The sequence below is a fragment of the Macaca nemestrina genome, chromosome 9, assembly GCF_043159975.1.
Source record: "Macaca nemestrina isolate mMacNem1 chromosome 9, mMacNem.hap1, whole genome shotgun sequence".
Classification (NCBI taxonomy): Eukaryota; Metazoa; Chordata; class Mammalia; order Primates; family Cercopithecidae; genus Macaca; species Macaca nemestrina.
In genome coordinates this window covers 113,074,538-113,101,581 of record NC_092133.1, presented here as the reverse complement: position 1 = coordinate 113,101,581, position 27,044 = coordinate 113,074,538, and the positions used below count along the sequence as shown (strand labels likewise).

Here is a 27,044-nt window from a genome sequence, read left to right as displayed (position 1 = left end):
CCAACGATAAGTAGATTTTATGGGTTAGGTACTGTGCAAAATATATAACATGCATTATCTCACTTAATACCCAAAAAACCTGAATTAGGAACCACTGTTGTATCTGTTTGTTTTTGAGACAGGGTCTCACTTTGTCACTCAGGCTGGAGTGCAGTGGTGCAATCACGGCTCACTGCAGCCTCGAACTCCCCAACCTCAGGTGATCCTCCTACGTCAGCCTCCCAAGTAGCTGGGACTACAGGTGCACACCAACATGCTGGGCTAATTTTTGTATTTTTTATGTATTGTTTTGCCAGGTTATCCTGGCTGGTCTCGAACTCCTGTGCTTAAGCGATCCACCTACCTCAGCCTCCCAAAGTGCTGTGATTACAGGCGTGAGCCACCGTGCCTGGCCAAGTCTGTTTTACAAGGATTTCTAAGCTGGTAAGTAACAGTGCTGGAACTCAAATCCTAGCCCATTTTATTCCAAGAGCTCTTTCTACCTCTGCACGCTGACTGTAAGCTACTACATGTGGTTATGGCCAGCATCTGATCTTCAGTAGAAAGACTGTGTGTTTTGGGGTTTAGACAGATTTGGTGTCAACTCCTGGCTCTGTCATGTACCTGTGGCTTTGGCACTTCACTCTCTGTGCCTAAATGTTAGGATCTATGAAATGGGCATAGTAATAATCTGCCTACAAAGGTCCCCGTCAGGATTAAATGAGAAAAATACCCACGATGGTGCAGGTAGTTCCTGCTACATGTTAGATGCTCAGCTGATATACTAGTTTTCCACTTTCTCTTGCTAGAGAGTATCAGATTGTTGACATTTATTTTTGGTGGGAAAAAAGGGCACAAATTTTGAATGCTCAGCATATGGAAGTAGTTCTGAATTCTTAGTGTTTCTATTTTGAAAGGTCAATGAGGGAAAGAGAAAAGAAATGGTATTACTTGTGCTGGCCTCAAAAGATAATTCCCCAAAATGAAGGCCTCAGAAGCAAAAATCTCTCTCTGCCCTTCTGTCTCTGGCCCTTCATTGCCCCCTGAGACTGGGCATAGACTCTAGAATCCCTCTTTCCCAAGGTGAGTCATAGAAACCAGAACCACTTTTCCCCAAAGCCAGCCATAAAACCTAAAGTTATTACTCTAACCCTGGCCATAAAGAAATGATCTGACTTACTTGTTTGATTGTAGGTCATCGGACCCCCATTCCAGAGAGGGTCCTACCTCATACCCAGAAGGAAGGGATGCTGTGCAGAGAGGTCAGACAAGCCTTGCTGGGTTTCCTCACTCACTCCATTAGCATCAGATCACATCCCTTTTGTTCAGTTATATTTCTCCACAGCTGTCCATATTTTGTTGAACCTCAGCATGAAAATGGACAGTTTCCCATCTTTGGGTCTGCATTCTGAAGGTTCTCTTGTCATGTAACACACAACTGATTCAATGTATATGCCTTTTCTCCAATTAATCTGCTGATCTGTCAGCTCATTATCAGTGAACCTTCAGAGGGGTGAAGAGGAAGTTTTCCTTTGCCTCTATGCTTGTAAATAATGAAACTGTATTTTAAATCTTGTGCCTCTCTCCTGACACTCACGCTGGTAGCTCAATCTTTCCTAACATCTGATCCAATCTGTCTTGCCAGGCTCTCTGATTCCCTATCCACACCCCACTCCCACTTGCCCTTCTGTAAATTTTTGTATCCCAATTGATAAAGTGCTAATTGGATTAACAATTTGATGTGAATAGGGTTAACATACATGCATTTTAAAGAGCTACTTTATGGAGACTCTCCTTTCCACTTTAGTTTATACCTAGTAAGTAGTGAGGCCAATTGTTGCTCTTAAACCTAGTAGGGAAGAAAGCAACTACCCTAGTAGTTGTTCAGAAAGTGGGGGTAAGTACAGGTCTCAGTGGCCCTGTGATGGGGGATGGGGCCCAGAGTGGGGTGAGGGACACTTGCCTTGTAGACTTTAGTATTTTGCCAAATAAATCATTGTAAGTTTTAAAACAGCCTGAGTACAGAAAGAAAAGTGAGGCACCGAAAGAACTATAGCCCCTAAAATAGACTAAATGATATATATAAACACAGTTGTCCCTTACCATCTGTGGGGAACTGGTTCCTCCAAGGGGCAGTGACCACCTTCGGACACTCAAATCCACAGATGCTCAAATCCCTGATGTAAAATGGTACAGTGTTTGCATATAACCTATGCATATCTCCTCTTGTATACCCCAAATCATCTCTAGACTGCTTTTAATACCTAGTGCAATGTAAATACTATGTAAATAGTTGTTTTACCATATTGTTCAGGGAATGATGACAAGGAAAAAAAAGTCTATACATGTTCAATACAGATGCAAATAAAAAATTTTGTTTCAATCCGTGGTTAGTTGAATCCATGGATGCAGAACCCACAGATGCAGAACCCAGGATGTGGAGGGCTGACTATATCATGCTGCAAGAGGAAACAAGCATTCTTTATGAAAGAATTTAAAAGCCAATTACCTAGAATATTAGTGGCAATTAAAAAAAAAAACCACAATATGGTTGATAAACTGAAGTAACTAATTACACTTTCAGGGCCATGTAATTAATATCCCAAGTGAAAAGTACATTTAAAAAGCTCTACCATTTAAAATATATTTTAATGATTCTCAATTTCAAATAATTTCTTCTTCATTCTAATTATGAAGCTTTTATTGGTTCTTATTTCTGGAAGGAATTGTTTTTTATTTGGAATGATTCTGATAAAACATGAAAGCTATATGAAATATGTTTGCTTTTAATACATTTAGAAAGATAAAGTTGTTTATTTTTTGGCAAAATAATTTTGTAGCAAACATAAGATTTTATTCATTATTACAAAACATTCAAGCCAGTATCTTTACTCAAATCTAAGAATGACTGAGGAGCATAAGAAGTTAACTAAGAGCTAATGACCTTCCAAGGACACTAAGCTAGACAAACGGAAACTTCTGAAATGCTTTGTTAACGCCATTCTCTCAATATTCTTTTTGTTATTATTATCACTAAAACTGTTAATATTCAGTTGAGTCACACAGTTGAAATTTGGACCTTGATAACTGAACTCCAACATGGTGAAAAGCAGCAGGTCGTTTCATTTAACCTTCTATCACCATCACAAATACTTGTGCACACTCTCTTTCCACGACATTCTGACATTCACCGAGTCAGCTGTTACTCAATAGAGCTGGTGAACAGGGAAATATCCCGCAAAAGAGGTTTAGTGACCTGCACAGATAGGGCATGGCAAGAAATCTTCCACAACAAATTAAAAATGGGCCCTTCTTCTTTATAAATTTTCTTTTTCTTTTGAGACAGGGACTCGCTCTGCCACTCAGACTGGAGGGCAATGGTATGATCATAGCTCACCCTGCAGCCTCAAACTCCTGGGTTCAAGTGATCCTCCTGCCTCAGCCTCCCAAGTAGCTGGGACGACACAGGCACACCACCATGCGTGGCTAGTTTTCAAACATTTTTTTGTAGAGTTGAAGTCTCACCATGTTGCCCAGGTTGGTCTCAAACTCCTGGGCTCAAGAGGTCCTCCTACCTCAGTTCCCTAAGTGTTGGAATTACAAGCATGAACCATAAATGGCGCCCGGCCTACTTTTATTTTTCAATAGCAGTTGGAACAGTTAAGTATCTGGGATGACTAACAAGATGACAGTTGGTGAAGAAAACCTTTTCCTCAGTGGGATAAACAGAAAGATAGGGTTTCAACATCAGAATGTAAAGTCAGTTGGGAACAATTAAACCAGGACACACGCAAAAAGATGGAAGTTTCTTGCCTTTAGTCAAAACACTATGATTATGAGACTAAAGTGGTAAAGATCACAATGTTTCAAAAAGCAGGGAACCAAAATTACAAAGGTATCATTTTTATACTGTAATTTCAAAAGTAAGTTCACTTTATCTAAAAGAGGTATTTCTGAGGAATGTGCAAACTACATTTTAAAAAATGAATTGTTTCACTGCTTTATAGTAGAGTTTTACAGATGCTTTACCTTCACTGCTGATTTATCTTTAACTCACAGTGATTTATAATTTTTTTGCTGCACGTTTTTCTACACCTCAGCTTTTATGTCAAATAGTTCATGATTTGTAAGTACAAATGCATAAGGTTGGACAGCCACAGATCTTTAAGAAGTCAAGTATTCCCTTGTTATGCAGATAATTATTCCCTAACATTTCTGCTGGTAAGTCTTGACTGTTCCTTGTTTCTTTAATGAAGACACACCTTTCCTGAACATAGAGGGACCATCTACAATACTGACACTTCGAAGAAAATAATAAAAAAGAACACGAAGTCCCAGGCACTGGCAGGTACTGAGGTGACTGGTTTGTGCTGGTCACCTTTGAGGAGCTGACCAGATTAGCTGTCTGTGAGTTAGCTGGCATCTACAGATCCTGTCGTGTGACTGATGCCATCAGATTCTGACCTGAGCCAGTACCAGGAGTGAAGGCAGCGGAGTTTGAAAGCTGTGGTGACTACTTTGGATTCCTTTGCCTTTGAATTCTGCCATCCTTCTTCTCCACCAATATGTTTATTGTCTTTTGGTGATGACTACGAAACCTGGGTTGAAGGGAATATCTACTCTCATCCACAGATGAAGAGTATGTCAGTTATCTTTCCCATCTCCCTGGAGATGGGGTCATAACACAGCCCACTGCTTCTCCCTGCCTCGAGGCTATGTGTGCCTGTGAGCGGTCTCCTTAGGCAGATCCTCCCATTCCAGAGCCGGCCTCCTGGCTGACCATCCACACACACTCCCCTCAGATTGTAGGTTCACCCACTTGCTGTCTTCCTACAGAACCTTGCCCAGCTGGCCCCACCCTGTGCTCTCTACTTCCACCTCCTGTTATTTGGTGCTGGAGAAATCCAACCATTGTGAACGCTGGACAATGTTGTAAGTTCAAAGTTTCTAGTTCAAAACCGATTCCACAGTCTATTTACTTGTCCCTAAGAGACTCTTGGTGGCCCAGGTTCCTTCCCCTGCTCTTCTGAGGCACTCTCCTTCTGCCGCACCCCTGCCCTATCCCCAGGGCCATCTCTCTCTTACCAATGATTTTTGACACTGACTTCATGGAAAAAAGAGAGGCTATTATGTGGGAACTCATTCATTATCCCTTTTATATGTAAACTCCCTTTTTGTCTTTGATTATGCCACACAAATGAGTTTATAAAAACCTTTTCTGTAGTGGGGAAAAGGAGGAGAAGTACTATAACTCTAAATATACAATGCTCAAGTCTTGATACATTAAAATGTACAAAAAGGTGCATCTGAAAATAAGGAAATGGAGTATTCCCAAACCTTGTCTGGAGGCTACCCTTCCTTCCAGGCCCCTTGTGCCTCGGGGATCCTGCACCACTGGTGAGCTCCCCAGCTCTCAGAGAGGCTGGCCTGTGACCACCCTATCTAAAAGGAGCTGCTCAGCCCCATACGATCACTTGCTGTTTTCTTTTTCTGCTTCATTGTCCTTCGTGGTACTTACCTTCATGATGATATTACATTATCTGTCTCCTCCCTAAAATGTCAACTCCAAAAGAGCAGGGGCTTGTTTTGTTACCGCCAGGGCCACAGTCTCCTGATCAGCAGCTGGCAGTTGTACAACATATTTTTTACCAAAGGAGCGAACTATTAACTCTCAACCATATTGACATGCCTTCTTTCTGCTATGCTATTGCTGAACACAAAAACAGAAAAACAACAGCAACAAGAAAGAATCATTAGGCCCTATCTCCTTCCTTTTCTTCCTGAGACAATCTACGGTAGATATGTACATATACACTGCCTCTACTCATCCATTTCTATTCTTCCCTCAAATCTCTAGAATCCTGAAGTTCTATTTCGAAGAACTAAAATGCCCCTCAGTCAGAAGTCAGACTGAATGCTTAATCTGCTATCTGAAGTCCTCCACCAATTCTTGGTATTAACACCTCCAGTCCATAGACGTGAAAACAACGTTTCTTGCAAGATCACAAAGCAGGTATTGAGAGTTGGATTTTCACCCAGGTCTATCTGGCACCAAAGCTGCTCTCCCTCCATTCCAACACACTGAACTTAACTAAGTTGTTTAGCAATTTATCTGTTTACATGTCAGTCTCTTCCAGTGGCCGGTGAGTGCCACATAATCCATCTCAATGTTGAGGAAAGAAAGATCATTTTGAACAACCTTTTTCCAATCAAAGTGCAACTGTTAGGAGAGAGAGACATGTCTTTCTTCTAAGAGAAATCTACAGCATGGTCACTGGAGAGGTAGTTAATGAACTCACACATAGCAACACGCAATGCCCTATAGAACTGTATCTATGGCCTTCTTTTAACAGAGCTTCTGGTGACCAAATCAGGCTTACACCAGAATCTGACTTTATTGAAGCAACAATTACACAATAGATTTAATGACACTTTTAAGCAGTGACAAAGTAATTTTTTGATGAGTAAAAATGAAGAAAAAAATGACTAAGGTCTTTCATAATTTTAAAAATAATACACATTTCTTAGCTACTTCTTAATCTTACACCACCTTCTTCTAAAACTGACAACACTAAAGAACATTAGGACTGAAAGAAAAGTCTAAAATGCTAAAGGAATTTCTAAATTCCTCATGTGGCAAGTCCTGCTCCTTTAGTAAACTTGAGAATACATCAGTGCTGAGGTGTAATGATTTGGATCTGAGGAATTTTCTTTTTGTGGGAGGCTGGGGGAGGAGTTCCTCAGAGAAAACAAGACAAACTGCATTACATGTATGATAGAGAGTAGACGTCTGGCTTTGTTGTTTCTATTTATTATACTGCTGGAATGAATTTGAGCAAGATAACAATCCTTCAGCCTTCCTGGTCATAGTTTCCTGTCTTTAGCAAGAGAGGATTAGATTAGATTAGTGTTTCTCAAAGTAGGGCTTGCAGAACCTCAAGGAGGGTCCCAAATACTCTTTTCATACTCATATCAAGATGGCCTTTGCCTTGTGACGACATTTGCACTTGTTGCGCTGTGGGGTAAAACTTCTCTAGCAACTTAGCCAAGTAAGGTAGCGCCCACAAACTGTTCAAGCAGTCCTATACTTCACTGTGGCACTCTCACAGTGGAACAACAAAAAAGCAGTACAAAATTTTAGTTTTATAAAATTTTGGTCCTTGAGTACATGCCTTTTTAACATTCTGTGATGAAATCGTTTGCAGTCAAAGTACACGTCTGCTTCATATGGAAATAGGACTGTTGTCCTGAGGACAAGCACTCGATTCAGCCCTGAAGCTGACCTGGCTAGTTTTTTCATGGAATACCATTTTTACTTGAAAAAATGGCTGACAGACGTATGTTGAAATATGTTGAATGAACATATTAAGACTTGGGTATCTGGCAGACATTTTCTCAAAAGTGAATGAATGGAGCTTGGCATTACAAGAAATAACTTCTAACAGTATTTGTTGCCAATGATAAAAGTCATTTTCTTTCAAGTGGCAATTGGAATTTTGGAAAATCTGAATTCACCACCAGCAGCTTGAAGCTTCCCAGTAGTTACTTTTCAGATAAATCTGGTGCTTATGGGCGCGGTGGCTCACGCCTGTAATCACAGCACTTTGGGAGGCTGAGGCGGGCGGATCACGAGGTCAGGAGATGGAGACTATCCTGGCTAACACAGTGAAACCCTGTCTCCACTAAAAATACAAAAAATTAGCCGGGAGTGGTGGCGGGCGCCTGTAGTCCCAGCTACTCGGGAGGCTGAGGCAGGAGAATGGCGTGAACCCAGGAGGTGGAGCTTGCAGTGAGCCTCGATCGCGCCACTGCACTCCAGCCTGGGCGACGGAGCAAGACTCTGTCTCAAAAAAACAAACAAAAAACAAAAAAAAACTGGTGCTTACATTAATGAATGCTTTTTAAAATATTGTACAATGAAGTATATGGGAGATTTGCATAACACACTGAACTAGTGTTTTCTAAATGACCAGTTTAGTTTAACGTCACATGCATCAATAAAAGAATCACTCAAGTATGAGACCCAAAATGTAATAGAATACAAAAGTACATGGACAGGGTTTCAAATTTCACAGTACAACTAAACTGAAAGAAGTTTACGTCTGACAAATTTTGGCGTAGCATCAAAGAAAAATATCCATGATTATCTGAAAAGCCTACCAAAATATCCCCTTCCTTTCTGACTATTGGAAAGTCAACTTTTTAAAAAACATGTCAACATATACAATATCACAACTGACTGAATGCAGGACTAGCTATGTGACTCAAACTATGAGTCTCTTTAATGAAGCCAGAATTTAAAGATATTTGCAGAACATAAATCAATGCCAGTCTTCTCATTATTATTATTATGTTTTTACCTTGGAAAAATATTTAGGTTGGTGCAAAAGTAATTGCGGTTTTTGTCATTAGTTTTATAGTATGGTCAATTTCATTAAACTAGGTTATTTTTGTTAAGATGTAATGAGCTTATTGTTATTTCAAAATAAATCCATAAATATATTTTTCTTTTTATGATCACTAAATATTGACAGCTACAACTCATACAAGCAAATGCTCTTTAGAGTCCTCAATAATTTTTGAGAGTGTAAAAGGTCCTGAAGCTACAAAGTTTGAGAGCAACTGAATTAGATGAAATCTAACTTACTACGTCTTTTGAGATTCTATAATTGTGTGTGTGTATGAGTGAGTGGGTAGGTTTGTGTGAATGAGAATAGAAAATCAAATCTAGAAATGTTTTACTTTTTGTTGTTAGGTTTTATTCCCTTCACCTTTGTTTCCTTGAGAATATAACATGGCAGATCAATAGGAGAGAGTTTTGATAATAAAGTATTAAAAGGCAATTCATCCTAACACAAATATTAATTATAATTAAAATATCACTAGCTGTCAATGTTAGACTATGAACCAAATAAAATGCTTGACAAAAATGTTATATAATGTTTCAGAAACTTATCTTATTTGAATTTATATTTATGGAATATCAGATAAGTTATATTCAAATGACATTTATATTTTCCCCCAATTTTAAGAAATATCATCACAAGATACTCTTGGTAGTATATAATCTTTTCAAAAAACAGAGCAGTGTTTTTAAAGAATTTGTTTTTGTTTTTGTTTTTGAGACGGAGTTTCGCTGTTGTTGCCCAGGCTGGAGTGCAATGGCACGATCTCAACTCACTGCAACTTCCGTCTCCCCGGTTCAAGCAATTCTCCTGCCTCAGCCTCCTGTGTAGCGGGGATTACAGGTGCCTGCCACCCCACTCAGCTAATGTTTTGCATTTTTAGTAGAGATGGGGTTTCACTACGTTGGCTAGGCTGGTTTTGAACTGCTGACCTCATGTGATCTGCCCACCTCAGCCTCCCAAAGTGCTGGGATTACAGGTGTGAACCAGTGCACCCGGCCTGAAGGATTTTTTTAAACAAAAAGTATTCAAAATCATTTAAAATTATTTTATCCAAACAAAAGTAATCACAAGTTGCTCTTCCTTATTAATACAAGTTAGATGCTGGAATCTATAAATGTTTTTAGGATTTTGGTGCCCATTAATTTAAAGACAAGAGCAATATGTTTACTCTATTAAAAGCATTACTAGATTTATGAATTTCTATTCCTATTGCTATTGGATTTTTAAAAACAGAAAATGCCTATCCTTTATTTTTGGCTGCGTAACATCCTAAATACCCCGGTCAAACTACTTTGCTTTTATCCCTGCTCGACCCACCACGCTAACCATCTGCATAAATAAAGATGCAAGCATCTGCCATATTGCAAATGGTCTCAGGGGCAGATGTTTCCATCCTTGTGTTCATGTCACTGGGGCTGGGTACATTATTTGAACAGATGTACACAATCTGAAAGTGTTGTGTCCCACAGTGAAATGTCTCCAACTGCTTTCTATCACAGTACATAAATGCTATTTGCACCTGCATTTATGTTAATGATATAAACGCAGCAGGGGTTCTGACAAAGTGAGATGTGATGCTATGAAATATATTTACATGGTTAATTGGAATTTCTGAGAGACTCTGCTGCCAAACGGCCACACTGGCAATGATACATACCCAAGTAAATTATCTGATTACCAGCCTGCTTTTTAAGCCACAGAAATACAGCTATTTCGGCCGGCCACAGTGGCTCACGCCTGTAATCCCAGCACTTTGGGAGGCAGGCAGATCACCTGAGGTCAAAAGTTTGAGGCCAGCCTGGGTACCACAGTGAAACCCCGTTTCTACTAAAAATACAAAACATTAGCCGGGTGTGGTGGTGTGTGCCTGTGATCCCAGCTAGTTGGGAGTCTGGGGCAGGAGAAACGCTTGAACCAGGGAGGCGGAGGTTGCAGTGAGCCGAGATCGTGCCATTGCACTCCAGCCTGGGCAACAAGAGCCAAACTCCATCTCAAAAAAAAAAAAAAAAAAAAAAAAAAAGAAGAAAGAAAGAAATACAGCTATTTCAAACAACAAAAATAATCATAATCTAAATTTACTAATATTTTAAACTCTAATATTTTATTTCAACTTCCATATATGGCTGGTCTACTTTATGGTTTTAGGCCACCCAGGTCATTTCCATTTATTCTAAAAGGATATTTCTACAGGCATGTGTGTGTTTTCCATTTGTTCTTCTGTCAACAGTATAACATACTAATAATACACAATGGTATTTTGTAGAAGTTATTACATCGGAAAGTTCCAATTTCCAACATTAAGGAGTTAACCAAAACCAGCTTGCAAATGTCAATTTGTACTTGCTCTGCAGCATAAAATGGTACCAAAAGTCCAAGAACAGCATTTACACTACTTGTTAAGATCAAAATGTTTCCATATGAATATCACATATTTGGAAACATAATATTTTGGTAATACACAGGGAATGATATTTTCCCCCAATAATGAGGTCATAAAGCAATGTTAACCACTAAATTCAAAGCATCGAATTACAGTGGTACTCCTTGCTACTGTGCGTTCAATGTGAGGGCTGGAGAGTCACAGATCTTGCAACAGCAGTTTTCTTTGTAGCTTTACCGAACTAAGAATTTATGGTCACCTTCAAATAATATATTACTTTATTAACTTGAAGTTTATAATATTAACTATGCACAAAGTCATTTTATCTGAGAAAAAATCATAAAAAATAGTTTTTATTCTGCACATTATCCTGATGCTTCTACTGTGCTTTCAAAGTTTTTTACAAGGCGTATTCATATACAGTTGATTCTCGTTATTTGCAGATTCTGTATCTGTGAATTTCCCTAATTGCTAAAATTTATTTTTAACCCCAAAATCAATACTTGTGGTGCTTTCATGGTCATTTATGGACATGTGTGGAGAACAAAAAAGTTTGAGCCACTTGACATGCAAATTCCCAGCTGAGGCAGAACAAGATGATGTCCTGCTTTCTTCCTTCAGCTCTCATACTGTAAACACACATACTTCTTGCATTTCAAAAACTGCCACTTTTTTTTGCACTTTTTGTGCTTTTTCTTGGTGATTTTACTGTTTACTTATGGTCTCCAGCACAGTGCTGGGTGCTGTCTAGTGCTCCTACACACAAGACAAGTGTGATGTGCTCTACGGAGAAAACACTTGTATTAGAGAAGCTTTGTTGAGGCATGAGTTATAGTGCTTTTGTCTCTGAGTTCAATGTTAAAAAATTAACCCTGTCTATTAAAGTATTTTTTTTTTTAACAGAAATACACTTATAACAAGGTCATGTATCAGTTGTTGACAAAAATGTTGTGATTAGAGGCTCACAGGAACCTAAACTTGAATATCCCCTGGGAACAAATGGCTCAGTATTTGCTAATTCAGTATTCCTAATAACCTTCTAGAAAATAAATACTACAAATAATGAGAATGAGAATCAACCATACCTACTGCATTTGACCGTTACAGGGCAAGAATTACTATCCCCATTGGAAAGACGAAGGGACTGAGGTTTACTGATTTGGCCAAAATCACAGAGCCTAAAAAGAAGCACATAACAATGACCAGAGCTCAGCTGTCCAGATCAGTGTTCTTCCACCAGATGGAGAGGAAAGGGGAGATATGGGCAAGGAGGAAAAGAAAAAAATAGAGAGCTTAAGAAAATAGCTTTCATACCATGTTCGAAACAGTGAAACTACGATTAGATAACAAGAGTAAACCACTTTCAGGTTAAATCCCCATAAAAGGAAACCCCTGCTTGGATAGGCAGCCCAGTGTTATTAATTACAACAGCTGCAAGAGAGAAGAGCTTAGTTTGGTTTTACTTTCCTCCGCCTTTGCTTCTTTTGCTGTCTCTTCAAAGGCAATAAATACTTGTTAAATGAACATTTGCTTTCATTGGCTTTAGAATTCCATCCACTTTGGTGCTTCATTAAAAAAAAAAGATTACAACATTTTCACAGCATCAGATGTAATTTATAAAAACTGTTTCAGGGTTTAAGACATTTTATACATAATTTAATATGCATTTGAGAGACTACTACATGCAGGGGTGCTTTAAACCCTGCTAAAGACAGAAAATTCATCAAGAACTTTATAAAAGACCTAACTGATACTAAGTCCAAAATAAGTAAGATCTTTTCCCCAAACTTTAAAAATGATATGAGTATTAACTAGCTCCTCCCTAAGTGTGCCTTACATGAGTTCTAATATCCTATATTCATGAATACCAAAATTTTAGGTCTGTAAGCTATAAGTATATACTTTTATGTCTGCAAGACATAGAATACATTTTTAGACAGTATCATAACTATTTATTTGTTATTGAATCAGAAAATCTAGGGTTTTTTTAAAGGATTCAAATATGAATTCACATGATAGTAATGGCCTTGGCTTTGCAGTCCAATCATGTACAGATTTGGGAAATCAGTAGTAGCTGTACAGCACATGTCCAGCTAACTGCAGTGGGTCCAGAGGGGGCCGCCTGTGTATCTGCCTCAAAGCATTTGCTCTCTCTCCATCCCCATTTCTTACTTTTATGAAATAGAAATAGCACTCACAATTTGAAAGCTTCCTTTAAATAATACAAATGTTATGACAGAGTTGAGAAAAGTGGTAGAAGAACTGTATAAGAAAACTTTTCTACCTGCAGAAGATTTGTCTAGGAAGTGGCAAACTTAACTGTAAGGCTGACAAGTGACTAAGAATTGAGAGACTCGGTGGGGCGCGGTGGCTCAGGCCTGTAATCTCCGCTCCTTGGGAGGCTGAGGAGGGCGGATTACGAGGTCAGGAGTTCGAGACCCAGCCTGGCCAACATGGTGAAACCCCGTTTCTACTAAAAATACAAAAATTAGCCAGGCGTAGTGGCTCGCTCCTGTAGTCCCAGCTACTAGGGAGGCTGAGGCAGAAGAATCGCTTGAACCTAGGAGGTGGAGGTTGCAGTGAGACAAGACTGCACCACTGCACTCCAGCCGGGGTGACAGAATGAGACTCTGTCTCAAAAAAAAAAAAAAAAAAAAAAAGGAATTGAGAGACTCCACTAAAACAGACTCTCACTTGACTTAAATGAAGACTCCTTCCTGACCAATGAACAATGGGGTTTGCATTAACCAACTGTGTAGGAACTTAAAATTCATTCTGACTACCCAAGATACAAACTTCAATGATCAACTGGCATAATCACAGTGAACTACCTCTTCTTAGCACATAAAACACATACATTGTCCCTGTCAGAGAATCATTTGGTGATACTGCTCACCTGTGTGAGTTTTCTTATATGGCACGTAAATAGATTCACTTGCATTTTTAATTAGTGTGGTGACTGTCTTTCACCAAATCTAAATAGTTGGCCTTATTATGTTGTTTTCATGCCTCTTTTTTGAAAAACACAGTTTAGTTCATCATTTGAAAATATCAGACAAAAAAAGGAATATGGAAAACTAAATCATATCCCTAAATCCTGAAAGAATGATATAGAAAACTACAACAAAATAAGTCTCATGAACTTCTCAAAATTCTATAAATTATATTCTCACACAGAAAGGAATAACGGTGACACTAGGTTATAATAGAAAACCTATAATATAGTATAACTTATCATTAGAGTGATAGCACAATGTTAAATCTCTTTATCTGAAATTAGATAACATTTAAGTAGAAGAAACCAGAATTTTAAATTTGTTTTCTCCGTTAATAATGCTGCCAGTTCTTCCTAGCTTTAAACCCCCTGGCCTAAATTCCACTTGCTTGACTTGTACATATATGTTAATATCCTGAACAAATGTCATCTCTTCCATTGTGTTTCCTGACCAGCCTCAAAATCTTTAGCTTAACCAACTGTTCTTTCATTCTGATTTTCAAAGTAGGTCATACTCACTTCTAGTACAGCATTAGTCATGCTTTATTCTAGTTAAGGACATGCATATATGCTGTTCCAACAGGATTTTAGAGCCTAAAAGCTCAGGCTCTGTATGACTTACCTTTGGATTCTTCACAGCATCTGATAGTTCCTGGTACAAATTACCTTGGTGATCATTAAACCTGCTTCTACCATATGAACTTTGTTTGGGGACAGTATGTTGGTACAGCATATTTTCCTTAATTTAAGGCTCACAACTCTGTTGGTAATGTCTTATCTAAATTTTATACAGAAATGCATATAATATGTGTGTATGTGTTTATAAGTTGGAAATTCAAAGGTATCATAATTTATAGCTAGCCATCAATGGTTTGTTAAATAAATCAATCTGCATTTAATAAATAGCATGTGCCCAGCAAACTTCTCATGTCACACAAATTATGTACATGTAATTAAACAAATATATATGTAATATATATGTATATGTGTGTGTGTGTATATATATATCAGACAAAATATATATATATATTTAGAGACAAAGTCTTGTTCTGTTGCCCAGGCTACAGTGCCATGCATGGCATGATCACAGCTCACTGCAGCCTCAAACTCCAAGGCTCAAGCAATCCTCCTAGCTCAGCCTTCCAAGTACCTGGGACTATAGGCATGAGCCATCATGCCCAGCTAATTTTGAAATTTTTTTTGTAGAGATGGAGTCTTACTATGTTGCCCAGGCTGGTCTCAAACTCCTGGCCTCAAGTTATCCTCCCAACTCGGCCTCCCAAAGTGCTGGGATTATAGGTGGGAGCTGCTACACCTAGCCATAAATTATATTTGATCATAAACAGAATCATAATAAATGTGATGCTTTTGTTAAAACATATTAATATTAACCTAAGACATACAGAAAGCATTTGAATGAATGAATAAATTAATGAATAACTGGGCAATTCTTAGGCGTTACACATATTCATATACCTAATTTTTCCTTATAGATGTAATTTCCCATAATTTAAGTTATAATTTCTGCTCACTTTGATTTAAAATGGCTTTAAGCATTCATATGTGTAATTAAGCATAGTATTTTTGATCAGAGAAGAAAAAGGAGATGATAAAAAATTATTAGAAATATTCTTTATAAATTTTAAATTATAAATTATTCTAAATTCTTATAGAAATATTCTTTATGAATTAAATATTCTTTATAAGTATTCTTTATAAATATATGTTCTCTATAATTTATATAAATATTCTTTATAAATTTTTTGATAGATCTGGGTTCAAATCTTGGATCAGTCACTTACTTGTTGGTGGTCTTGGCAAAAAATACCTAATCTTGAACTTGTAAAATAAGGTTTACGTCTAACTTATTGTGAAGATTAAATAAAATAAAGGATGTAAAGTTGTAGGCAGAATGATATCACACTGGAGGCACATGATTTAGGTTTTCTAAGGCTATTACATCTCCTCTGTCAAATTCCAGGATTGGGCTTAAGCATCTTTAGTCCCAGAAAAGATTGGTGAGGAGGTTCACTTGAGCTCTGGGTAGGGCAAAGGGGTCTTACTTTCTGGTCAATGGAGGTATCCAAGCTTATGTTATAGCCCAGGGAGGTAGACATCAGAACAAAACAAACTGTGATGAGAATCAAAGCAGCCAAGAGGTGTGAGTGCTTTCTCCCTCTGTATCAGCCAGAGCCAAGTGGCTCGTTGTTTACTCATATAGACTCACCTTTTTAGAGCCTGAAAGGAACACTTAGTCATTCTCGATTTTTAAATGAGAAAACTGAGGCTCAGTGGCAAAATAACTTTGCCTGGGGTTCCACAGCTGTTTGGAGGCAGGTCTGGAATGGAGTCCAGCTTTCCTGATACTTGTTCCATTATTTTTACTGCTAAGCCTCTCCTCGCTTACTTGGATAAAAGAAGGTAATATCAGCTTGGACACCAAATATCAAACCCTTGATCAGCTACCTAGGGCTCCACAAATCTTCCAGAGAATATATACCAAAGAACACTCAAGGAAAACACATGCTCTTGATTTCTAGTTGGGGTTTCCCATCTCCTTCCTTGCCCTAGTGTTCCCGGCTGGATTTTGTGTGAGTCTCAGGGACTCTCACTCTCCCTTGGGATAAATTCCTGGATAACAATCAAACCAAGCGGTCTGCTTCCTGCTTACTCCTCATGGGTCTCCTTGGAGCATGTTTGGCCTTCCAAGGTCATTAGGCATTCCCAAGCAAGAGGCAGCCTCATGGCCATCTCACTGACCAGTCTCAAAGATGAGGAGGTCCCAGATATTAATAATAGTCATTAAGAACGGTAGTTTTATCATCATATCAGTGCCTACTACACAAACAACAATATGCTGGGTGATTTACATATGCTATTTCCTTTAGTCTCCACATATCCTATAGAGTGGGACTTATTATCTTCATTTTATAGATTTACAGATGTGGAAGCTGAGGTCAAGTGATATACCTAAGGTTTAACAATTAAGTGGTAGGACTGAGTTTCAAATCCAGATTCCATGCGCTCAAGAGTTATGATACTACCCTTCTCACTGACAGAGATCAGAGTGTCTGCTCTATTTAAGGGCCCTTCATAACAAGTTCCCTCCTTTTACTAAAAGCTACATGTTCCACTAAGACAGCCTAATTTTGCCTCATTAAAGATATGTCTTTTTTCTCACACACATCAGAACTTCTCTTCCGTGTGGAAGAAACTAGATAGGGCAGGGAAAGACTGGGATTTCTCCCTGGGGTTAGAGTGTATCCTTTATGGTGAGGATAATTTAAATACTCTTGATTAAGAAAGGACTCTACCTCCATCTGGAGGTCCAGGTTCTTCTGGAAGGTCCAGAAGTGCCTGTTAAAAAATCATTATTTTATTTTTTATACATTGTATAGAGTAAAAGAGTTTTTCTATTTCTTTTAAAATGGATTATCAGGGGAAACAGGTCAAAGAAATGTATACATAAATTCTATATCCTCTAAGTGTATGTCTACAGATGTGTGTATGAATATGTATGCATATATTCTTCTACTCACTAAAATACTTGTGTTATTTTGCTTCAATAAAGCCAATACTTTTTAATTTCATTGATATCTGTTAGTGCCAGTTAACTGCCAGTGAATAAGCAGGGCTCTGTGAGTTTTGGGTGGAATGAGATGGCCCTGCTCTCAAGGAGCTACAGCCTAGAAAAGGAGACAGGTCCTTAAACCTCAGGAATCCATATACACTCAAATTATTTACCAAAAGAAATGAGTTTTCATATATAATTATAATTTTTGTTTTTAATTCTAAGAAATAAGTTACCTTATGATTAGAGGTCAATGATATTCAATGTATTAAATTAAAACTATAACAGACACATCACCATTTTCCTCAGCAGTTTATCTTACCTTCATCTTTTGGTGGTACTGCTAAAGAATTCTGCATTATGATGTACTGGACTTGAATAGTATCTTTCCTAAAAATAAGCAAGCACAAATAAGTATTAGAAAGTAATTGAGAGAGCATGTTAATGCATACTAAATATAGAAATTCTAAGCTGTTTTTTAAAGTTTGTTTTATAACTACACGAGTAATAAAAAATGCATTGAGTTATTAAGAATTGATGTTTTTATTTCTTCTCATTTTTCTACAAACAGGATTTTATTGGATGTACTAGAATGGGCTTGGAGATAGATGCAACGACACATCAGGGGCCTTACTCACATTTCTGCTCTCATGGGGTCATGTGTAAGTAGGCAAAGTTAGGATTCTCTGAAAATGTACCCTCTGATAATTGATTCATATACTTTAAGAACAAATAGCTAAAATGCTTAACAGTTTAAAGGTACTATAATTGCAATATAATCATTTGATGAAATATAACTCAGTCATTAAAATGCAACTGTGAAGATTACGTAGCAACATAAAAAAGGTTAATGATGCGATGCACTGGATGAACATGCTAAATGACAGACACCAGCATTACAAATATACAAAAAATAAAGGCACAGGAAAACACACGGAAGAAAATATGTCAATATATAAATTTACAGTGTGTTTGGTGATGGAATTACAGGTGTTCTCCCCCCATTCCCCACATTTTAGCTATTTTCCAAATTGTGAGTAATGTAGTATTCCATATTAATAAAATATCTGAATAAGGCAACTCAAATCTTTGAAAAATAGAAGTAATTTTTTTATAAGTTCTTAAACAAAAAAGAGTTTCTAAGCATGACACCAAGTACAGAGCCCATTAAGGTAAAGACTGATGAATTTTTTGGTTTAAAATTTTAAATATTTTTAAAGTAAGAAAAGTGGACAAAATTAAAAGGCATGATTACTACTTCTAGCCAAGATGGAGTAACAGAGACCAGATTCATGCTTCTGCCTGAAACAACCAAAACACAGACAGAATATATGAAACAATGTTTTCAAAACAGTGAACATCAGTGGTAAAAGCAGGAGGCAGAGAAATTCTAGGCAGACAGGGGCGGGTCCCCCGTGAAACGGCACCTTCAAGACAAAGTAGCCCGAAACCTGCGACCCAAGGTGAGAACTTCTATCCCTGTTTGCCTGTTCTCTCCTGATTGGTTCTTTCTGAATAATGTCTTTTCACCAATCGAATGTTGCCTTTTCCAAAACTACCCATGGCTTGCCCTGCCCCCCATTCTGTGCCTATAAAGACCCTGGACTCAGTCAGTAGAGGAGAGAAGCAGCTTGACTGAAGAGAAGCAACTTGACTTCAGGGGGACGGCTGCACTTCAGAGAAGAGACAGCTTAATTTTGGAGAGACGGTTTGACTTCAGGGAAGACTACCTGACCGTCCCGTCCTTTCCAGCTCCTCTCTCCGCTGAGAGCCATCCATCGCTAAATAAAATTATCTGCCTCCACCATCCTTCAAGTGTTGGCACGACATCATTCTTCTTGGACACCACACAAGAGCTTGGGACCCACTGGATGTAGGTACCCAAAAAGGCTGTCACACTAGTCCTTGCTGGCGGAGTATAGACGCCCCACCTGACAAGACAAGGGGCCCACTGAGCTGGTAACACACTGCGGTCCACAAATGGCAAAACTAAGCTAAGAGAGCACTGCAGCATGCCCTTTGGGATTTCGGGGATCACAGGCACTCCCACCTGGGCACCGCCGCAAGGTGTGCATGGAGCGTGCTCCTGCCAGCACCCAAAGCAACCAGCCTGATCCTGCTCTCATTTGCTCACGAGCTCCCTCCCACCTGCAAGGGGTTGAGTGTGGTGGGCTGAGTAAATAGGGCATCCCTATTGCAAACCTGACAAAGGGGTCAAGAAAAATCCTGCATCATCATGTCAAGAAAAACTGATCCCTGAGAGCCAGGAAACAATTGCAATGAGCCCTATGGCAACAACTGTGATGAGCTCTATGTGAGGAAAGATCCTTGCAGAGATTTCCAGAATACTGGAAAAGAGGGCTACACACAGAGCACAACAGAGAGGGTCCTTGCTGGGTTATTTACCTTTGTAATGATCAACACAGGCAAGTGAGGAAACACCCCAAGACCAGGGAAAGGTTCAAGGTACACTACAGTCACAGAAGAACAGGAATATTGCCTGTTGCCATTAGCTAGGGTGAAAAAACTCACAATTCACAAAGGAATGGGTAGAGTTCACAGAAGGGTCTTGCCTTAGTAGGGGGGAATACTTAATTCTAGACTGTGTATTTCTCTGGTTTCATATAAATCTTAAATCAAGACATGAAAAAATCAAACTGTTTCAAATTATTTTAACTATGTGCCAGAACAAATCACAAAATATTTATAGAAATACAAAAATATCTACCACCAAATAAAGTAAAATTCTTAATGACTGACATTTAATGAAAATCATCACGCATGCAGAAATGCAGAAAAATATGATCCATAATTTAGAAAACAATCAAAACTGACCAGGACTGATACATATGAGAATTAGCAGACAAGGACATTAAGTGTATAACTGTATTTCATACGCTCAAAATGTTAAGTACAGGTAGAAAAGATATGAAAAAATTCACATAAAATTTCTAGAGATAAAAACTATAATGTATAAGATGAAAAATATACTGCATGAAATTAATGGTACATTAGACATGTCAGAAGAAAATATTAGCAAATCTGAAGACACAGCTATCGAGACTACACAGAATGGAGAAGACAGTAAAATTAAAAAAACAAAAAACAAAAATCAGAATCGAGAGCATCAGTGAGCTGCAGGCCAACTTTAAGAAGATTAATATGCCAGTATTTGAAGAGGGGAGAGATGGAAGGGCAAAAAAATTATTTTTAAGAAAGAATGGCAGAACATTTTCCAGATTTGATGAAGCTGTGAACACACAGATCCAAACATCTCAAAACACCGATTCACAAGAAACATGAAACCATACTAAGGTATATCATTGCCAAACTGCTCAAAACTAGTGAAAAAAAAAGTTTTCAAAGGCACCCAGAGAAAAAGACACATTGCATATAAAGGAACAATGATATGGGTAACAACAGATTTTTTACTATTAATAAAATGATGCAAGTCTGGCCAGGCGCGGAGGCTCATGCCTGTAATCCCAGCACTTTGGGAGACCGAGGTGGCACAGCACCTCAGGTCGGGTGAGACCAGCCTGACCAACATGGAGAAACCCCCGTCTCTACTAAAAATACAAAAATTAGCTGGGCATGGTGGTGCATGCCTGTAATTCCAGTTACTCGGGAGGCTGAGGCAGGAGAATCACTTGAACTCAGGAGGCGGAGGCTGCAGTTAGCCGAGATCGTGCCATTGCACTCCAGCCTGGGCAAAAAAAAAAAAAAAAAAAAAAAAAAGAAAGAAAGAAAAAAGAAAAAGAAAACAAACAAAAACAAAAACAGTGCAAGTCTGAAGACAATAAACAATAAGAACAACTGTAATCTAGAATTCTTAGAACTCCAGGCCCTGATGTCTTCTCTAGTGACTTCTACTGAAAATCCTTCCAGAAAATTGAAAAGGAGGAAATGTTACTATCTAAAAAGTCAGCATTATCTAGATATCAAAACCAGACAAAACTATTACGAGAAAAGATTCCTATGGCCCAATATCCCTCATAAGCACATATGCAAAAGTAATAAACAAACTTCTAGCAAATCAAATCCAACAATATGAGAATACACCGTGATCAAGTAGAGTTATCCAGGAATACACAATTGGTTTAACATTCAAAATAAATGTAATTTACCATCTTATTATGTTAAAAAAGAAAACTACACGATTATTTAAACAGATACAAAAATTGCATGTGATAAAATCCAACATCCATTACTGATAAAAATAAATCCTTTATAAATTTAGAAAGGAACTCCTCACTATGGTGAAACACATCTATTAATATGAGAAACTAAAGCTAAAATCATGCTAAATAATGAAAGACTAAATGCTTTCCCTCTAAGTTCACAAACAAGAGAAGGATATCTATTCTCACCACTTCTATTCAACCCTGTATTGGAAGTTCTAGCCAGTGCAATAAAACAAAAATAAATAAAATGTATTCAGATTGTGAAGCAAGACTTAAAATGGTCTTTATTTGCAGATGACATGATTGTCTAATTAGAAAATTCAATAGAATCTACAAACAAAGCCCTTCTAACTAATAACTGAGTTTAGCAAGGTTATATAATACAAGATCAATATGCAAAAATAAATTATATTTTTGTATCCTAGAAATAATCAGCAATTGAGACAAAAAATCAGAAATTGAGACACCATTTATAACAGCATAAAAATGAAATAATTAAGGATAAGACTGGCAAAGTATGCAAAAGACCTATACACTGAAAACTAAAAAACACTCATAAAAATTTTAAAAGATCTAAACAAATGAAGAGATATACCACATTCAAAGGTTGGAAGACTCAATGTTGTTAAAATGACAATTTTCTTCAAATAGATATATAGATTCAATATAATCCTCATCAAAATCCCAGTAGACTTTTTGTAGAAATTAACCAATTTTTAAAATTCACATGAAAATAGAAAGAGCTCAGAATAATCAAAACTTCCTTAAAAAAGAAGAAACAAATTGGACTGATGCTACTTTAGTTTCAAGAAAGAGACATATAGATCAATGCAACAGAATAGAGAGTCCATAAATAAATCCACACAGATATGTATTTTCATGAAAGTCCAAAGGGAAAGCTGTGGAACATGAATAGTCTCTTCATCAAATGATGATGCTTTCTCTATATGCGAAAAACAAAAAAAGAACTTTGAGCCATACCTCACACCATATACAAAATTTGAAATGCATCATATACCCAAATGTAAAACACAAAACTTCTAAAAGAAAATACCGTGCCCTTTAGTCAGGCATAGGTATCTTAGACATGGCATCTGAAACATAATCCATAAAATAACAAACTAATGTGCTAAACTTCATCAAAATTGCAAACTTCTGCTCTTCAAAAGATACCAATAAGAGAATGAAAAGACAAGCCATAAATGGGAGAAACTATTTGAAAATAATCTGATAAAGAAATTGTATATAAAACTCTCAAAACTAAATAAGAAAACACATCTCCCAATTTGTAATGGGCTAAAGAGGTGAACATACACTTCTCCAAAAAAGATACATGGCTTGCAAATAAGAACATGAAAAGATGTTAGGCCGGGCGCGGTGGCTCAAGCCTGTAATCCCAGCACTTTGGGAGGCCGAGACGGGCGGATCACGAGGTCGGGAGATCGAGACCATTCTGGCTAACCCGGTGAAACCCCGTCTCTACTAAAAAATACAAAAAACTAGCCGGGCGTGGCGGCGGGCGCCTGTAGTCCCAGCTACTCGGGAGGCTGAGGCAGGAGAATGGCGTAAACCCGGGAGGCGGAGCTTGCAGTGAGCTGAGATCCGGCCACTGCACTCCAGCCTGGGCGACAGAGAGAGACTCCGTCTCAAAAACAGAAAAAAAAAAAAAAAAAAAAAGAAAAGATGTTCAACATCACTGGTTATTAAGAAAAGATACACCTGCCTTAGGATCCAGCTAATCCCTTCCTACCACCCCAAGAGAAACGAAAGCATATGTCTACACAAAAACTTGTACAAGGAATGTTCACAGCAGCTATATTTGTAGTAGTTCCAAGCCAGAAACAACCCAAATGTTCACCAACAGATGGAATATATAAACATACAATGGAACATTACTCAGCATTTTAAATGAACTGTTGATCTACATCACAACAGAAATGAATCTCCAAAAACATGATGCTATATGAAAGAAGACAGACATTAAAGAGCAATACTCTATGATTCTACTTGCATAAGATTTTAGAGACTGTAAACTATAGTGGCAGAAAGCAAGATCAATGGTTGCCTGGGGACAGGGGAGACAGAGAAGGTTGGGGGAGAGACTCTACAAGCATACACCCATCCACTGAGGTGAAGAATATATTCATTATCTTGATTATGATTAAGTTCCAAGGGTGTATACGTATGTCAAAATTTATCTCACTGTACTTTAAATATATGCAATTGACTGTATGCCAATCATATCTTAATATAGCTGTTAAAAATTAAAAGGTAAATATTGAGAAAAAATTTAAAAATTCTAATAGACATACAGACATTCATTTAACAGATGTTGTTTGTAGTGTTACTATGCACTCTGGAAAAGATATAGTAGACATGGTTCTTGTATTCCTGTCTAATATAAAAGAAATAACAATGAGATAATGCTCCACTATAAAAATGAGTAAGGACTTAAAAAATTTATAAAAGACAACATTTAACAAGTAATCATCAGAAAGAATGTTAAGACTTACTAAAAATCAAAGAATTGCAAATTTCTAAAATAATACTACTTTTTTGCCTCTAAATTGGCAGAAAAATAATACAAACTTTTGGAGAAGTCTGAGGAAAGGGGTATGCTCATTTACTTCCTGTATTATAGTTGGTACAAACTCTCTGGCAATGTGCATCCTGAGCCTTACAATTCTGCATTCCTTTTGGCCCAGACCTTCCTTCCTTCCTCATGTAGGAATTTTGCTCAAAAAATTATCATTGTAATGTGTAAAGCCATCATCATTATCATCATCCTCATTACCTTTAAAGAAATGTTAAGGGTGCTGTTTAAAATATACAAAAAATGCAAAACTTAGAATTAGGGTATATTTTTATAATAAAGCTATTTTTAAAAATGTTTCTTAAAATATTTAAAAATATAAAAAATGCTTATGACATGTTTTTGTATAAAAGGGCTGGTTATAGCGATGCGCTGTGGTTCACACCTATAATCCCAACACTTTGGGAATCAGAGGTGGGAGCATCGCCTGAGCCCAGAGTTTGAGACCAGCCTTAGCAACACAGTGAAACCCATCTCTACAAAAAATACAAAAACTGGCCACGTGTGGTGGTGCGTATCCATAGTCCAGATACTCAGGAAGCTGAGGTGGGAGGATCCCTTGACGACCGGAGGTTAAGGCTGCAGCGAGCCCTGACTGTGCTACTGCACTCACTGCAGCCTAAGTGACAGACTGAGACCCTGTTTTCATTCCAAAAAAAGGGTTGGTTACAGAGCAGTATGGTTCAGTTATTTTTTCATAACTCAAGAGAAAAATTACCCAATAATAAAAGTATGTATCTCTCAGTGGGGCATTAAAGTGCTACATAATCTTCCCTTTTATGCATATAAAGTGATACTACATAGTTTCCCCAATGAATAAATACTGCTTTTGCAATTAGAAAAAGGTTTTAATTTTCATTGTTTTGAAATACTATGTTAGAAAAGGAGTGCCATCAAAATAATTTTAATTGTATTCCTAATATCTTGGTTTTTCATGTAGGACACCCACTCAAATGAAATTGTATTGTCTTTTGCTGTGACATAAAGCACTGCTGCATTTAATTCTATTATAATTATTAAACACGAATAAATTATGTAATAAATATACCTAACACCTGTTAAAAAACGTTTGGATAGTTACAAAATATTGCATCCTCTGATTTGACTGGATAATAAGATAAATACGCTGGTGGAAAATATGCATTAAATAGTTACATAAAATCTAACAGTATTTAATAAATCTTATACTATGATTCCTTGGGTAAGTGTGCATTTTTACTCAAGGAATCATAATATAGCACTAACAGCCACTGCATCCTTCATAGTTTATAAGGAAAAACCTCTGAAAATTATAACCTGACTTTTCTTACTTAAATTGCTGAAAAGTATATTAAATAGAAAAATCTATCAGAAAGGAATAAAAGAACGCAAACAGCGAATACAATCAATTATAGCAAGATCTAATACAATGTGCTTTATAAATCACTGTTACATAATTTTCGTTTTAGTTAATAAGCCATATTTAAACACAGTTGTTTAAAAATGAAAATTAGGTGAATTGGTTACTTGACAAAGTGACAGCTTGATGGTGTTATAAATGAAAATTTTTCCATTTATTCCTTGTTGAAGAAACCTAAGGCAGACACTGCTTTGTCTCTGTTATGCTGCTTTGCTAAGGTTCCTAAAAATAAATGTAGATAAAGAAATGTAAGAGAATAAAAGAAAATAATTTGCTTCATGCTCAACATGCTGATTAACTTTAACCCATGTTGTGAGTACGTGTATAAGTGCATGCTCTTGCATGTGTATGTGGCCACCAGGCACAGAGTTGCGATGTAGATGTCAATGTAGATGATTATTTCTAGGAAACTATTTCCTAGGGAATAAACATGTCATATATCATCACACTGACATACTATCATTCAGATAAATGCCATAACATAATAAATCTGGCCAGGATAACTTAAAACATGGAAATATAAAAAAGGTAATGAGTCTTTTAATGTCTCAGAGCTGGCAATTCTTAACAGGCTTTTCTTTATATATTAAGATAATGTTACTAACCTACCTTGATTGGGCAGCTGCTCTTTTGACAGGCCATCTTCTAGTTTTGATTCTACTGTTATTCTGTGCCTCTTGATTTTAAAGTCTAACATGTTGATAGTCACACAAGATCTTAGTTTCAGGCTAGAACCAGAGTCAGCAAAGCCATAGATGACAGCTTCACCTAGATTGTATTCTATACTGTAGCTCTTCTGCAACAAATGCTACTGTGTACTAGACCTATCACTAGGTAATTCACAAACACCTCATCCTCATACGAGGATCTGCACTGTTATCATCAAGTTCAGAAACTGAGGTGCTCAAAGAAAATTAAGAAACTTGCTCAAGGTCACTCAGATGGGCCAGAATTCATTCCCAAGGTATGTCTCATTTCCATATATACCCTCTTCATGCTCTCCTGAGTGCAGCTTCTCCCTCTCTGCCCCTCATCCCTTTCCCATGCATACATGTACATATATACAAGTGTGTTCTGATGGAAATCAATGTAGAATGTCTCTGTGCAACTATTAAAAATAAAGGAAAGTCAGTAAAACAAAGAATGGCCAGGACAAAGTAATAAGGAAAAATGAGTTTTAAAAGCTGGGAAAGGAACAAACCTGGGAAATAAAAAAATTCAGGGGGAGATGCTAGCCATCTTCAAATATCTGAAGAACTGTTATTTTGGAAGCAGGATTAGAGGAATTCTACATAACTCTAGTGAACAGGACTAGGACCGGTGAGGAAGACAAAGTTACTAGGAGGCAAATTTCAACTGGATATAAGAAAGAACTTTCTCACGATTACTGATACTCAGCTATGGACTGGATGTTACACAACTTCATCACTGAAAAACTTGAAGAAGCTGAGTGAAGCCTTTTATTGTTAGCTATCAAAATAAATACATATTAGTATTCCTTAGGAATATGGCAGGAAATAACTCCAAAATGTTGT

At 37.5% G+C, this 27,044-nt stretch overlaps 1 protein-coding gene across 27 annotated transcripts in view; it reads right to left on the bottom strand.

Moving 5' to 3' along the window:
• Positions 1–27,044, bottom strand: part of LOC105479944 (zinc finger protein 438) — a 179,878-nt gene that overhangs the window by 13,968 nt on the left and 138,866 nt on the right. For 26 of the 27 annotated variants that reach the window (XM_071070271.1, XM_071070262.1, XM_011738302.3 and 23 more), the window contains one exon: positions 17,656–17,723. In XM_071070271.1, coding sequence (XP_070926372.1) covers positions 17,656–17,692 — 37 coding nt within the window. In that variant the 5' untranslated portion in view covers positions 17,693–17,723. Of the gene's footprint in view, positions 1–11,852; positions 11,946–17,655; positions 17,724–27,044 lie in introns of all 27 variants that reach the window. The other variant, XM_071070281.1, reaches the window with a different exon arrangement.